Source organism: Apium graveolens, chromosome 11 (genome assembly GCF_009905375.1).
Source record: "Apium graveolens cultivar Ventura chromosome 11, ASM990537v1, whole genome shotgun sequence".
Classification (NCBI taxonomy): Eukaryota; Viridiplantae; Streptophyta; class Magnoliopsida; order Apiales; family Apiaceae; genus Apium; species Apium graveolens.
Window position 1 is genome coordinate 170,528,344 of NC_133657.1, and position 16,990 is coordinate 170,545,333.

The 16,990-nt window shown below is 31.3% G+C and overlaps 2 protein-coding genes across 2 annotated transcripts; both read left to right on the forward strand.

Annotated features, from left to right (window-relative positions):
- Nucleotides 1-1,301: 1,301 nt before the first annotated feature.
- LOC141697735 (putative oxidoreductase At1g06690, chloroplastic) lies at nucleotides 1,302-8,587 on the forward strand. Its single transcript, XM_074502249.1, is given in 10 exon segments — nucleotides 1,302-1,497; nucleotides 1,499-1,577; nucleotides 5,155-5,239; nucleotides 5,453-5,569; nucleotides 5,676-5,740; nucleotides 5,830-5,918; nucleotides 6,017-6,096; nucleotides 6,530-6,641; nucleotides 7,713-7,832; nucleotides 7,944-8,587. Coding segments are annotated over 10 exon segments (981 nt in total). The 5' UTR covers nucleotides 1,302-1,449; the 3' UTR covers nucleotides 8,130-8,587.
- A 6,419-nt stretch (nucleotides 8,588-15,006) lies between these two features.
- Nucleotides 15,007-16,990, forward strand: LOC141698699 (large ribosomal subunit protein P2B-like). Its single transcript, XM_074503468.1, has 4 exons — nucleotides 15,007-15,156; nucleotides 15,241-15,337; nucleotides 16,387-16,613; nucleotides 16,813-16,990. The coding sequence occupies exons 2-4, from the start codon at nucleotides 15,250-15,252 to the stop codon at nucleotides 16,837-16,839; spliced, it is 342 nt and encodes a 113-aa protein (XP_074359569.1). The 5' UTR covers nucleotides 15,007-15,156; nucleotides 15,241-15,249; the 3' UTR covers nucleotides 16,840-16,990.

Below are 16,990 nucleotides of genomic sequence, written 5' to 3' on the forward strand. Positions count from 1 at the left end.
AAATGTTTAGAGATCACAATATCTTTAATCAATGAATAACATATAGTTCACGGACTTTTAAACAAATTTTCCTAATTTTTAAGTTATAGTGAATAATTAAATTTATTTTGAAATTCTCATTCCCTAGCATATAAATTTTAACTTTTCTATTCTTAATTATTATAAATACAATTTTGTATTAACTTACGGGATAAATGGATATTGTATTTTGAGGTGTTAGTAGCATATAGTGTTAACAACATATAGTGTCAGTTTATTCATTCTGTTAATGGGCTTAATTCTATTATTATTGTATTCTGGGTTTCATACATTACTAGCCTATATCCTGTGTGATGCACGGATTAATTTTAACACTCGAATAATTTTTTAATAATATATTTTAACTTAAAATTATTAATATATTAGTTTAGATTTTTAATAGTTGAAAAAATAAATTGAAGAATATAATAAGTTATAATAATATATGTTTTATGATAGTTTGAGACTTGACTGGAAATAAATAAATATAATATATAATATGTTGTTCACGGAACTCGAACTTTGAACTAGTAGAAATGATTAAAAATAAAGAATATAAAAATTTAAATATAATACGCTGTTGACGGGATTCGAACCCTGAACCTATGAGAGCAGTTTAAATATTAATATAATATTATTTTATTATTACATCCAACGATTCACATCTATCTGTTTTTAGATCTAACGATTGTTATTTATTGTACCAAACAACTGTACCGAATAACCGACCAACTACCAAATAGAAGATGTTTTACTTATAATAGTATAGTATTGATAGATTGTCATTAGTTATTTTTTTGGTAGATCGAATGTCTCGTCTTTTTTTGAACATCCAAGTTATTTGATTTACAAAGTAAAAGTTCTGCTAGTATTCTTAAACAAGATTGAGCTGAAGATATGAAAAGTATTTTTATGTGTGATAAAAGTGACTACAAACGGTCACTATTTGGTATTACGTATATATTTTTATAGTTATATTTCGTATTTACACATGTTCACGTATAAGTCTTCTTCTTTTGAATGACGGATATAGGGGTACGTTTGGTTTGATGTGGTTTACATTAATCTATTTGTTTAGAAGAAATTCATCAAATTATAATATATTTTTTGCAAATTTGAAAAGCCTCGGTATGTGTATTTTGGCACTCCACGTGAATCACCAAGGCGCCAAAAGTTAGTTCACCTTATCTTGTTCTAGCTCGGCATTTCATCAAACACCTGGTGTGCATTGGCTACTACACTCCACAATACATTCACAAACACCTGGTGTGCAATGGCTACTACACTCCACAATACATTCACAAATCTTAGCTTATTCACCGCCTGTCCAAAACCCAGAATTGGGGTTCGTAGACAAGTAAGATGTGAGGTGAGTGTGGCCGAGAAGAATCGTCAGGTGATACTTAAGAATGGCAATGATTCATTGCAAATATGCAGAGTTTTGAATGGTATGTGGCAAACAAGTGGTGGGTGGGGAAGAATTGATAGAGATGATGCTGTGGAGTCTATGCTTAAGTATGCTGATGCTGGGCTTGGCACTTTCGATATGGCTGATCATTGTATGTCATTATTTTAGTAATGTTTGTGCATTGAAATGTTTGAATGTGTTATGATTATGTAGAAGTAGATTAAAGTAAATGTGCTAAGTGTATCGGCTCTTAGATAAGGTAGGATGTATGCTGACCTTAGTGTGCTCGTGCGGCACTAGAACAGCGTGAAACCTGGACATGAAAAAATAAAAATATCTAAGCTTCTACAAGTACCGGCATTAAATGTTGGAAATTGCATTGGAATTTATGATAGTAGTATAGTGTTTCAATTTTTAGTTCCTTTTTGTTAATTGTGATAGCGCTTGAAGTGATTCTCCAAAAAATTTAGGTTTTTTAGGCACGGCTAGCAATTTCTCTGCAATGGCTACTGACCCTCTTCTTGTCCCGGGAAGGGGAGAGTGGCAGAGTGGTCAAAAGCGCAAACCCAGACCAGAATTGCTATCTTTGTGCAAGAGATAGAAGAAGAAAATACCCCTTCTAGTCCAGCTGCTTCACTTGTATTTGTTATTCATCTATCTGTGAGAAACCTTTATTCATTTATCTCTTCCCCTTCGACCACGACGACTGAAACGACATGAAAAATCAAGATAAAGAATATATCCTGCCATTACGGCCTTAGGCATCCAGTAGCACTTATTAAAACAACCTGAAGCAGTCAAGTAATGATCATTGAATTTGGTAAGGGATGAATATGCCCAGTGGTCGATTGGAGTTTGAGATAGATAGAGCGGGAGTACGCGCAGCCACACAACTGCAGGGCTTCCAGGCTCCAGCAGTGATAGCTGAACTAATCAGATGGGCCGCCCTGGAACTTACATTGAAATCGGAAATCAAATTTTGGGGCCCTAACATACATATCTACTCGACATATTTAGCAAATTTATAAACAAAGGAATCCAGAATGTCGGGGCCATATTTATACTGCAATCAGTTATAAGCAATATTTGTAAATACTGATTGCAGTATTCTGCATATTAATCTGATCTCCTTGGTTATATCGCCTTAGCAGCCATATTTAGGTCAAAATAAAGCTAAATTAAACTTTTATTGAAGAAGAGGTAGATCAAATAAAGAAGATGTACTCATATGTATATTACTTATACCATGTGAATTCAAGCTGTAATGCCTAAATTGCAATATTAAAATAAGAACAGTTTAGAAGAATTGCAGAGTGATGCAGACCGAAGAATTAATACATTCATTTGTATTTATGGTATGTTATTAACTGGGCATAGATTTTACTGTAAAAGATTATAAAGTTGTATATTATATTTATAGTTTATTAGGATTGTAGTACTCAATATTATCCCTCTTACGCGCTTATTACATACAAGGATAAAATTTTACTTGGTGATAATTTTAGGGATTTACTCCTATATATACGAAGATGTAACGGCAGGATTTATAAAATTACCGCTTATCCCTCTTATTGCTTTTAGGAGTCATTTTCTCACAGTGAAACCGTCAAAACGGCGCATGGTATCAAATGAACTAACGGCCGGAGTTATGAATTAGTAACTTATAAATTATTATAGATTTATAATCTTCATCTAATATTCTTTTTATTTAAATATATAATCTATAATATCTTTCAAAAAGAGAACCTAATATTCAAAAATAGATTCTCAAAATTATAACTTTTCCAAAAAAAGTATTTATTGATGAATATAACTATATATTATGTGTCTCCATATGTTTTGGCACTCCACATTGACCCAAGAGGTTCCAAAAGTTCACTTTCTTGCTTGGCATTTCACCGAACACCTATTGTGCAATGGCTACTACCATCCACAGTACATTCACAAATCTTAGTGTATTTACCACCTATCCAAAACCTAAAAGTGGGGTTCGTAGACAAGTAAGATGTGAGGTTGGCATGGTCGAGAAGAAACGTCAGGTTATACTTAAGAACGGCAATGATATGTTGCAAATATGCAGAGTTTTGAATGGTATGTGGCAAACAAGTGGTGGGTGGGGAGAAATCGATAGAGATGCTGCTGTTGAATCTATGCTTAAGTACGCTGATGCTGGTCTTGGCACTTTCGATATGTCTAATCACTGTATGTAATTTTTTTCTTGTATTATTTGTTCATTGAAATGGTTGAGATTGTTATGCTTATTCAAAACAAAACATGAAGAAATAATTATTTGGAAGTATTGTAGTAAACCAAACTAAACATACCTAGTGCCACCGCTCTTAGATAGGATAACATGTAAGCAGATCTTACAAATAAAAAATAGCAAAATCTCTACTGATTTTTGAAAACCAGCTGAAGACAAGCTGGAGCTAGAATTAATCACTGATTTTCCGAAACAAATCGGAACTCGTAAGAAGTAATACTTATTAATTTTTCAAAACCCCGACTCAAAATATATGTACAAGTACCTACATTATATGTCGGAAATTGCATTGAGATTCAAAAATAGGACACCTGAGATTCATGCTTGGTTTCCTTTTCTTAATTGTAATAGCATTTGGAGTGTTTGTTCAAAATTTTAGGTTTTTTGGGTGCTGCTAACAATATACGTAGAGAACAAGAATGTCTGGATTATAAATAAATCAGTCTGAAACGGGTGGTGACTGATAAGTAAGCCACATCCTTGTTTTTAGTTCTTCGCCTCGTAATGAAACGTCTTCATTTATCTGTTTAACCAATTCTTTCTACCTGGTCAAGATAAAGTAGGATGATAAGCTGAAAAACTAATTGCAGTCAAGACCATTCTGGTGTCTATTAATTGGAAGTTGTGTTACTCGGACTCTTCATTTTACCTTCGAGTTCCCGTGTCGGACACTCGACACTCGGAATTGGACACTTATTTTAGGCCAAAAGCATTTATATATTTAAAAATGTTGCCAAGTCCGATACTTGGACACGTGTCCATGTCGGACACTTCTAGCCGAGTCCAAGTAACATAGATTGGAAGGACAAAAATGAATGTGACATGTTGAATAAATGCTGTGTAGTTGACGGGATGTGGCATGCTGGTGGTGACTAGGGACGGGGTAGAATTGAATGAAACGATGCAGTTGATGCTATGTTACGTTATGCTAATGCTGGGCTATCTACTTTTAATACGAACATATATGTACGATACTGGGTCGAATACATGTTTGTGTAATTAGTGGGGGTAATGTGGTAGTGGGTTAAAAGTTGACGAGAAATTCCAGATGAGTATGCTGATGCTTGGCCATCAACTTTTGATATGGCAGATATATAGTATAGGATAGTGACAAATGGCAAAAATATGTAAGATAGTGTTGACAGATATTTCCTATTTCAAAAATCCTTTTCTAATAAACAATTATTTAGCAGTAAATTCTAGCACAGTAACATGCTCAGACCTTTGCCGTGTTCCCTTATCGCTCTGAATGATGTAAGATGGCCAATGTATTAACTACTTTGGCAGCTATAATTTCAGGACAGACTACAGACTGTAACAGAATTGTTTTCTTTATATTTTCAGATTAGCCAAGTAGTTTACATTCGGAATTTATTTAACTGTCACTCTCTTTTTTATGTATAACTGGCCTTATAAGAAAACTATTTCATATTGTATTTTTAATTTTTTATTACCGATTCCACAGATGGTCCTGCAGAAGATCTTTATGGAATCTTCATTAATCGAGTTCGTAGGGAACGCCCACCAGAGTTGTTGGAAAATATCAGAGGGTGAGTTACTTTTCCGCATATTTGATGTTGCATTGTATCTCTGGAACATCACAATTCACAAGTTCAGTGTGCAATGTGCATCATAGCTTTGTAATGAAACACAATAAGCTGTAAGCCCTATATAATTTACATTCATAACGAAATGGTAGATAGTGTTGAGGAATATAATCGGAATTTACATTGATATATTTTTTGCTTTTCATTCTGTATCAGTCTTACCAAATGGGTACCACCACCAGTTAAAATGACGAGTAAATTTGTTCGTGATAGCATTGATGTTTCAAGAAAAAGAATGGATGTTGCATCCCTCGACATGCTTCAATTTCATTGGTATTAAGATATTTTTGCTACAGAATATAGTAGAAGATAGAGTGCAACTGCAATTAGCAGAAGCTTTTGCGTGTAAGCTCTTATCATTATTTGTTTCTTGAACCAGGTGGGATTACTCCAATTCTGGTTACCTTGATGCTTTAAAGCATCTTACCGATCTCAAAGAAGAAGGTTAGTTTGTTTGGTTTCCTTCAAGCAAGACCAATACTATATTGAGTTTTGTAATTAGACTGGACACACCTTAAGTATTTGGCTTGCAGGTAAAATAAAGACTGTTGCTTTAACCAACTTCGACACAGAACGGTTACAAATTATCCTAGAAAATGAGATTCCAATAGTTAGCAATCAGGTAACAATTCACAAATATGATTCATGTTAGTTATGTTGTCTCTATCCTTAATTGTTCTGCTAGTAGGTTTTTTAAACTGGTTTTTGGACAATTTTCAGGTGCAACATTCCATTGTTGACATGCGCCCTCAACAAAAGATGGCCGAACTTTGCCAGCTTATGGGAGTCAAACTCATAACGTCTCTCTCTCTCTCTCTCTCTCTCTCTCTCTCTCTCTCTCTCTCTCTCTGTGTGTGTGTGTGTGTATATATACCCCTCTCTCTATCTGTCTGTGTGTCTCTGGATATGTATCTCCCCCTCCAGCTCTTCCTGTGTGAACCTGCAGCCATGTTCACGTGAATCTCTGTATAGACATAAGTGAATTATGCAATTCCCGGTTGCCTATAATTTTTTTCTTAGAGTGTTGTCCTTGAAACTCCAGTAGTAAAAAAGAAATAATGAACCATAAGGGTGCTTAAATTTGTTACTATTAATTTTGGCATATTAGTTGGTCTAGTTTTCTGTTTATATATAACAGGGTATATAATGCAAACAGAGTCCAAACAATCTTTGCTGAAAATGTCCAATAACTATTTTCTTCTAATTCTAAATTATGAGGCTTTTTTTATGCAGGTATGGGACTGTTATGGGCGGCCTATTATCTGAAAAGTTCCTTGATACCAATTTAAATATTCCTTTTGCTGGTCCTCCTTTGAATACACCTTCACTTCAGAAGTACAAACGAGTATGCATTCTTTTTGGTTTTTAATCTAGCATTTTCAATGAGTTGGTCTGTGACTTCATGAAAAAGTAGACGCAAACTAGAGACTTGATCCAGTATTAGGTCTTTGAAGTATTTTTACTGATCATGTTAACTTATGGAGCAATTTTAGAGAGTATGTAGATTTTTTAAAACAAGATACACAAAATTAAAATGTAGGCGCATGCACGCTGTAGTTCGGTTCGATTTTAAGCTAATATCATGGCCAAACAGTATAGTTGTGATTCAGCTCACTCACAAGAAAAATTCGTAAGAAAATTTTTTGAAATGGTTAAATGTGATTTGACTTAATCGTCTACAGTTTTAGTTTTAGTCGGTTTTTTCATTTTATCAATTATTATTTTAACAAACTTAACAATCAAAAATATATGTAAACCAAACCAAAATATCTCACAGAACATGGAGAAGTTGAGATGTATTACCTCTACTTCTAAGAGTATAGAGTTGTTTCTGTAAAGACCTTTATATATTGTTTTAGTTGGGTTAAGTTCTATGGAGACCACTTTTTTTTGGAGACCTTGGAGACCACTTATGTTCTGCAAGTTAAATATTGCAAAAAAACATTGCAAAACATATTATTTTGCGAATCATGCTCTACAAAGATCCTTATTTTATTCAAAATCTTGAATATCATATATGTAATGCATGTAAAACATTACAAAAATATTTTATTCTGCAAAACATGTTAAGTTTGCAGAACATTTGTTCAGCTTGCAGAACATACACATTCTACTTATTAAACTTAAATGATCTTCAATAATTTTAATGAATTAGTGATACTCGTAAAACATACATCACAAAATAATATATTTTATAGTGTTTTGATTGCAGAACATATGTGGTCTCCAAGGTCTCCGATGAAAACGTGGTCTCCATAGAACTTTTCTCTGTTTTAGTTATATATATATATATATATATATATATATGAATATTGTAATAACATGTAAAAATGAGAAAGTGGAGATGATATAAATGAGGATATACTTGCAGATCTCAGACATATCCATATAATAGCGATAAATTTTTATGGCACAGATGGTTGATGCTTGGGGAGGATGGAGTCTTTTTCAAGTTTTGCTTCAGACGCTTAACAAAGTGGCTCTTAAACATGGTGTCTCCATTCCAACTGTCGCCGTAAGATACGTACTAGATCAGGTAATCTCAATTCCTCTGTATTGTTATTTCAGTAATCAACTTTAAAGAGGGAAACTTTTTATTTTCAAATAAATTAGTATAAAATTATTTGACATTCAAAATTGCTCGCAGCAAGCAGTGGCAGGATCAATGGTTGGTGTACGTCTTGGCCTTGCGGAACATGTTAATGACACAAATGCTGTGTTTTCCCTTGTTCTAGATGAAGAAGATGTTAACAGCATTCAGGAAGTTACAAAGAAAGGGAAAGATCTGCTTAGAATAATTGGTGACTGTGGGGATGAATACCGTCGTGCATAAGCCTCCTGAAGTCACTTATTCTTGATCAATATATAGGCATACATAGATATACATATTTTATAATGGAGCATTTTCAAACACCAAGATCAAAAAGATACAGGGGAATTTGATGTTTGAATAACAAGTAAAAGTTCGCTTTAATCCCAGGTTTTCCTACAAGCCAATGATGGTCTATGTTTTGATTCGGGCTTTGAACTGAATTAATGGCCCAAAGGGATGTATAATTTCACTATTAGGGGATATGGGGGACAGAGATGATGTTGTTTTTGCTTGTATGTTTCTTAGGAAGAAAAGAGATGCTCTCTATACTGCTCTTCAATTGTATACACTTACACATTGAGTGCAGATTATTGTTATGTTTAACTTTGCCAAATTTTGATATGGCTAATTAGGCCTTAATCGCCTGGTTTAGTAGACATTGTTTTGAAGTTGAAATATATACAACTTATATTGTTACATATCGTGAGATATTACTTTCCATCTAGCCAGACCGATGGGAGTATCATATCTCGAGATTATTGGCAATAGTGATGCTGTTGTGTAGAGAGTTATTATACTAATTGTATTTATAGAAGTCGCAATTTGCAGACTTGCTTAGATATGTATTCATCTCCTTAACTCTTCATTTGATACCTTTTCTTTTGAACTTGTCTTCATGAGCACAACTGATTGCACAAGTTTTCTTCCACTCACAATTGGTTTGCCTTTCTTCAGTACTGTCCAATTGCTACCCTGCAATGTGATCACCGTGTAGCTCGACTGCTTAAGGATGAGTGCTCCATAACAAGCAGGTACAAGTCCAGGTGTATGACATCTTTGGATAGAAGAGTTCTTCCACCACTACACTGCCTGCACAGCCGACAAATCACAGTTTTCTCATTTTTCTTCATTGACAGCCTGGCAGATATAAATTTTATGCAGCTCAAGAATATGGTCGTTAATGTGGATCATTAGGTACAGTATCTACATTTTGGAATACGAGAAGGGTTCCTACTTCCTAACATGAATACATTATCATAATTTGTATGACGTAGGAGTACTTCTTATTTCGTTTAGCACTCAAAGTAGGAGGGACACGAACACAAGACCACTCGCACAATTTCACCAAAAAATCTTTAATAGAAAATTAAGTTTAAGCAGATTTATGCTGATTGCTGAATGTATATGCTTTGGCCTTTATGTTTGGTTTGGTTTCATTAGTAGGGTGTACCCTTTCAAGTAGTACAACTATATTACCTGCTCAATAGTAACAAAATAACATGTTAAATGACAAATTATCGGTCAAAAATTTTAATACAAGATGTTAAGAGATTTTTATATTGCGGTACAAGGGTATTTACAAAATGTCATAGTATGTTAAATCAACCATATCAATTTGAATGGTACTATGTTATTTTGTAATAAATCTTGATACCACCTTACATTTAGTATTACTCATTTTCAATTTTTAAGTTATGCTTTAATATTATCCCACAAAGCCGCATCAGCAATTACTCATTTTCAATTTTTAACTCATGTTTTAATATCATTTCACAAATTCGCATTAGCAATGACATATTTTTTATAACAAATTTATTACTCATCTTTACATCAACTTTTATTTTACGTTAATGTTTTTTGCTTTTACTTTACAATTTCCTTTTTTCCATGTAAAAACTCATGAACATCGTGAATGAAATTAAAGAAGACCCGCAAGGGTTGGCTGAGTTATGCCTCCTGAATATGAACATGTCGCTTAAATGCAGTTCACGTGGTTTGCAGGCTATTGTTTCACGTGGTTTGCATGCTATTGTTTCACGTGATTTGCAGGTTATTACGTGAGCCCGTAGGGTTTATCCAGTATCCACCCTAAGGGTAGCGGCTACGGGTTATCCACGGTAAAAAAAAAATTAAAGAAGAAGAAGAAGATGTAGAAGAAGTTGTATTTAGCAAAAAAAAAGAAATTAAAGAAGTTGTGCCAACATAATACATCACTTCCTAAGCCGTAATTATTTATTAACTTTTTTTTAGGGAACATTAATTATTTATTAACTTTAAATATAAAAAAATATTATTAACTTTTATGATAGTTATTTAAAAATCAGCAATGATGACATTTACAAAATATATAATAATAAATATATTAAAATACATTTGAATCATATGAAAAAAAATTAAAGAAAAATAATTTTCTAATTTGATCGAACCAATCAGACTCGAAAAAAATTACTTTATCGTTCATTCTGTTTCCGGACTAAAACGAAAAATAAAGCGCCTGTTGGGTGCTTCATTTTCAGCTTATATGGGTCATCAAAGCCTTTTGAATTATATTGGAAATAGGAAAATAGGCCGAGAAGAAAAAGGCAAATGACAATGAAAATGATGAAATGATAGAAGACAAAAAAGAAAAAGGCAATGGCCGACAGAAATAAAGACATAAAGGAAGAAAGCATGTCGGAAGACCACAAGAAAAAAATAATAAAATAATGTACTACTGTATCAACAATGAAGTCTATTGTATCAATAATGAAGAAACTGTATCAATAATGAAGAGATTTTCTATATAAGAAACCTCATTGTAACAAAGAAAGACATCTGCTACTTGCTATAAAAAATCTCTAGTTTCATATATCTCTCTCATGCGTAACTAAACACTTCTTTTTTTCATAATTTCAACCAAGCACAATATCATAAAATCAGAAAGGTTACATTATGAAGTTATATTTAGTATTTATTAGGTTAGAAACTTGGAGAAGTCTGTTGAGTACTCCTAGTGCCGATGTCAATATCCCACAGCTGATGCAAGAAAAGGGAACAAGGAGTCACGGCGAGTTGAGAGCTCCGGTGATCTAAAATTCTGTTATAAGGTAAAAATATTCTAAACTAATAAATTACTATGTATAATTTTGATAAAGTGATTATTTTTGTGATTATGATATTAGAATTGGTTAGAAATTATGGAAAATTTAATTAAAAATGAATTTAATTTTATTTAATATTTTGTGCAATTATAAAATACCATCTATATCCCTTCCCTCCTTAGGGTTAATAGATGATCAGATTCTAATATTATATATAATATGTTTAAGGTACCTATATTATTTCAATAAACAAACTCTCCTCATTATTATTTCAATAAACAAACTCTCCTCAGAAATGGTATCGAGCGATCATATATGATCATTTCACCTCCTTAAATGATGAAAATTGAAAGTAGATCTTCATATACTTTCATCATTTCATTTCTACTCGCAGCATGTTTGATAGGTAACGACCTTCATTTTCAAATATATCATACTAATTTTTAGTTTTTAATTTGTCTTCTAAATTTTTTATTTATACATTAAAATTATTGTACATATTTTATTTTTTTAAACATTTTTTTCAATTACAAGTTATCCCGTCTATTTCACCCAATTCTTTACATTAAAAAAAGGACTACACAGACACTTTAAGGCTCTTATAAAATATAGTTGTCTAATTCTTTTTCATTTTATTTTCTTATTAAAAAAACAATGTTCAATTTTTTATACAAAAAAATAATAAAATTTCAAAAAATGAATTATAAAATTGTACTTTATAATAACCTTAAAATGCGTATTAAAAATTTGAAAAAAACTGAAAAGAAGTGAGTGAGACGGAGGGAGTATTATTTACCAAACATCCCGTCAACTTATTGTTACTCTATATTTATATATCCAAATTATTAAACTAATATTTTTTAAAATAATTATAACTTATAAGTTATGATTTACCAAACATATTATTAACTTAAAAATAACTTATACGTAAAATTATCCAAACACTTAAATAACTTATAAATTACAATATTCATATCAGACACTTTTCAACTTTAAATTATAAGTTATATTTTTTAAGAAACTCCAAAGGCCCAAATCTAAGTCGTGCTCATTCAAGTCATTTTAGTTATGTCTTGGTATAAGTTTCATTTATCCATGGAAAAAATTATTATGTTGAATAGTATATTATTTTCTCCTATCCCTCAAAGTTAATTTGTATTAATATTATTGTGTTGAATAATAAAGTAATATATAATTTTCTCCTATCCCTCAAAGTTAATTTGTATTGAACAGGAGGTTATAGAACTACAATTTATACTAGCTAGACAATGAGATATTACACAAGCGACATTTAGCAATTTATATTTTCTTAATCACCAGGTAAAATAGGACAACATCCAAATAAATCACATATATTACAAGAATAAGTAAATTTCAGGGGCATACATATTTTGTTATTAACTACCACTTTGTTATGAATGAGTTTTCTTACTTGAGTAAAACTTCTTTCAAAAGTATTATATATATGATCAAATAAATACCAACTTTATTCTAAAAACTAGAAACCAATGACAATCACTAATTTTATAAATTGAATTAAATTTACATCACACAAATTTTATCTACTCATTCTCTCTCCTCCCTCCAATTTCACGTGACTCCTCTGTGTCTGTACCTTGCGTAAATAATTTTATTCCTATTTTTTAATTTAATTTTTTCATTAATCGATAAATTTTTTAAAAAATCTTACTTCACTATATTTTTCTCCATCTCCCAACGATCAATTTGCACACCATATTTGCTATATTCCGACGATAATCGATATTTATACATAACATAATCACTAAACCGGAATTACTATAATTTTAGAACTTTTTTAATTTTAGTGATTCTCGTAAGCATAATTAGTGACTCAAGATCTAGAAATTACTATCTAAAATTTAAATTGGAACTTAATTTAGTAGTTGTTAAGTTTTTATGGTTCACCAGTTCCTTAAATAGGTATTAAAACTATTTAGTTCTTTCTAATAATAAGAAATTAGTTGATAAATATTTCATTTATTTAGGGTGTAGGGTTTAAGGTCTTTAAGCCCTAAACCCTAGACTAAATTACCCTAGAGGCTAAACCCTAATTTAGCCCTAAACCCTATAAATCAGACCATGTAAATAATGATTTTTATGTACAATATAGTGATTGTTATGTGTAATTTGGTAATTACTGTATACAGTTTAGTGATTGTCATCATACGATTTAGTGATCGAAGAGTATATCAGTACGAATACCATACTCACAGCAACGCTTTGTCTCCCCCTTTTTGATTTCTTTGTCTGCTCTCAGACCTTTTCCTGTATTATTTTTTCATTTATTTATTTGGGTTTATTAAAACCATAACCCACATAAGTGGATAAGACCCAACAAAATTTAATATCTCTCTCTGTTCCTTTTATATTATTAGTTAAATTAGCTAAATTTTAGTGATTCTTGTAAGTATACTTAGTGATTTATCGTCGGAATATAGCACATATGATATTTATATTGATCGTTAAACACAATCATTATAACACCACCACATATCTCACCTTCATCACCATGACTGTAACAGCCATAATATCAAACAAAAATCACTAACTTTAACTATTAATATAGTGATTATCATGTGTAGAGAGGTGAGAAGAAGAAAAATTTCATAAAAAAGAGAAAAAGTTTAGAAAATATGGATGAAGGAGTATATGGGGTAAATGGAGAGGTAAGAACATGGATGACGGTGGTAACGGGGGGCTGATGATGGTGGTAGAGGTGATTACTGTGATAGGGTGGGGTAATGAGGTAAGTTGAACTGTGGGGTTTTGGGCAAAGAGTCGGGGTTGTTTACAGTGAATCGAGAATGAGGTGGGTGGATAGTACTAAAGTGAGGTGGGTTGTGCCTTAGTTTCTATTTTTTATTTTAAGGCAGTTTTTTATTTGAACAACCCCTTATATATTGTTATATAATAGACGAAATATTAAAATTTTGGTTGGTCAAATAATTGATGTTGAAGTCAACTTTCTAAACCAATTTAAATTCTAATTTATCTTGAACTCTGTATCATTATATTTGATATTAAAGTCATTGGTTGGTCGGTTCGTCGGTCATTCTAATTCTAATTGATATTGAACTCAACTTTTTATACCAATTTAAATTATAATTTATACTGAACTTTTTATTATCATATTTGATATTAAAATCAATTTTTGTACAAATTTAAATTATAATTCATTTGATGCCCATATTATTCAAATTGATATCGAAGTCAACTTATTCTACTAATTTATTTATTTTAATTAATTTCTATAACAATCTTTACTATAACAAATAATTTAATTATTATTAGATATCAATATCTATACTATCAAAGTTAATTTATCAAAATATAATTTAATTACTTAAAACAAAATCATATATACTATTTTTCCGGATTAAAACAAAATTATCATATTGAACTGAGTTTAAAATTTAAAATTAAATTAAAAATAATTAATTGAATTTTGTCGGTGTAATTAGTCTTGGGTAAAAATACAATAATGTATACTATTGGTTCTGATAAAATGAAGTTATTATCAAATTAAGCATAATTCATATATTATTGATCCAAACTAAAACTTAACTTTTAAGTAAAATATAGTTATTTTTTGTAAAAACACGTAGAAATATCACTAAAACCATATCGTTCAATAAGTATTATTGTCTTTTTTAAATATCTCTTATTAAAAAAATCATGAACATATACGGGTAATATATTTATCATGAAATCATATCATTTAAAAAAATTTAATGAGCAAATTTAAGATTTCAATTTAAATAATTTTTTTTAGAAGTTATATAATATTAAAAGAAATCTATGCATCGCACGATTTAAACTTAGTATTATAGTAATATACAAAAAAAACATGAAATACTAAGAAACTTATGTTTTTTGTCAAAAAAAAAGAAACTAATGTTCGAAGAAAAATATTGAAATTAATAATTTTATACGTGAATTACTTCCAATCATCAAAACTAAATATTACAAAGAATATTATCAGGCCCAAGATGCATAACAAACCCATCAAATATTATTTGGGCTACAAATTCATTGTAGGCCCAATCCACAAAACCCTAAATATACATACACATCAGTGTGTGTATATAATCAAATTTCATTTGTGAGAAAACCCTAGTAGCAGCTTCCATCTCTGATCAAGTTTAAGCATCATTTTTGCAGACCCAGTAAGCAAAAACCATTTCTCCATATAAAACATGTATGTATATTGTATGTATATGTGTATTGAATATATGTGAATTTAATTGCAGATATAAAAGATGAAGGTTGTTGCTGCATACTTGTTAGCTGTACTGGGTGGTGCCACTTGCCCAACTAATGATGATATCAAGAACATTCTTGGTTCAGGTACCCTTTTTTTAGCTTCATTTCTTGTGTTTGAAATATATTTTTTTTGTTTTTTTTATTATAATGTTATTGTTGAAGTTTAGTACTTTTTGTTTTTTTTGGAATCATGGGGTTTGTTGTTTTTTGTGGTGTGAATGTGTATTTATTGATGGATTTATTATATGTGATTGTGTGTTTGTGTTTTTTGTTGTAGTTTTTATGTGGGCTAGTGAGATTCTGTTGTTTGTGTTCATTTTGTTTTAGGATTCTCGAGGTTTTTAATGTGTTTATATGCTGTTTTTGAAATAGAAAAGTTGTTGATTTCTTTGTGTTTCTGAATGGTTGTCTCGAGCAAGCTACCTAGTTTTCTAGAAAATTAAAATGAGGTATAAACTATATATTTGTTGAAAATTTGTTGGCCCCCTTTGGTTGATCTCTATCACTTCGGTGTTATTGTTAGAAATTAAATGACCATTTTAATTAAAATTAGTAATTTATTATTATTGATTCTTATTGTTGGTAGCTAATTATCTAGTTAATGCAAAGATATGTGAAATTTGAAGGGCACTTGTTGTCTTTGCCCTTGACTGGCTTGAGTAAATGGGTATTGAGTGGTAACCTTCCGGAATTCTGTGCTTCCTAAAATGCATTTTGTATTCTTATAGAGATGGCCATTTACCCTCTGATGATTAGTTGGCATGTCAAATTACAATACTCCCTGTTAGTGAAACTGTATGAAACTGTTAGTGAAACTGTTGGTTTTGACATGTTTATATTTGTTCGGAATGTGTTTTAATCTCATTGTTTCTACCGCATAAAGAAAATGTAACCATAAATGGGTATTCTTATGCTTATAGCATGAATCTTTATCATAATTGGTAATCTGTGTTGCCAATGACAAGACTCGTGTTATTAAAGTTCTTTAATTCCAGTCATTTGCTACTTCAACTTATTTTGAACCTTCATTTGGTATATATGGATAAATGAAGCTGATAGTATATTTTTATCAGAAAGTGTTCTTATGCTGAAAAATCTATTAATTAAAATATGTAAACTTCTATGAATTGCAGTTGGAGCAGATGCAGATGATGATAAGATTGAGTTGTTACTTTCCGAGGTGAAGGGAAAGGATATCACTGAATTGATTGCATCTGGCAGGGAGAAGTTGGCTTCAGTCCCTTCAGGTGGTGGTGGTGTTGCTGTAGCTGCAGCTGCCCCTGGTGCCGGCGGCGCTGCTGCTCCTGCTGCTGAGGCAAAGAAAGAAGAGAAAGTAGAAGAGAAAGAAGAATCAGATGATGTAAGTCCTTTTAATTTTTTTCGCTTTTTTTTCCAACACATAATCTATTATTTTTTATAAAAATATATTTCTCGCCAATTGACTATTTCCAAATAAACCGTTAAATGATTGCTTGCTATGCACTTTAGCTTTTGAACTATATTTTAGAACAGGGCACATTATATCTCAATTAACACATTCCTTTTTCATTTTATTGCAGGACATGGGCTTCAGTCTCTTCGATTAAGTTGGATAAATTTTTATTCATTTTGGATTTGTGTTGTTTAGTAGTGGTTTCAGTTTCTAGACTTCAGATGATAAATACTGACTTCGGTCTTTTGAACTGATCTGTTGAATGTTAAAATCGTTTTAAATGAACTTGCTCAATTGTTTCTGCA

Bases quoted from the DNA above. Each gene is read 5' to 3' on its own strand.
- LOC141698699 (XM_074503468.1), top strand. From the start codon at position 15,250: ATGAAGGTTGTTGCTGCATACTTGTTAGCTGTACTGGGTGGTGCCACT. The intron at 15,338-16,386 runs GTACCCTTTTTT...TATGAATTGCAG, and splicing joins CAAGAACATTCTTGGTTCAG to TTGGAGCAGATGCAGATGAT. The intron at 16,614-16,812 runs GTAAGTCCTTTT...ATTTTATTGCAG, and splicing joins AGAAAGAAGAATCAGATGAT to GACATGGGCTTCAGTCTCTT.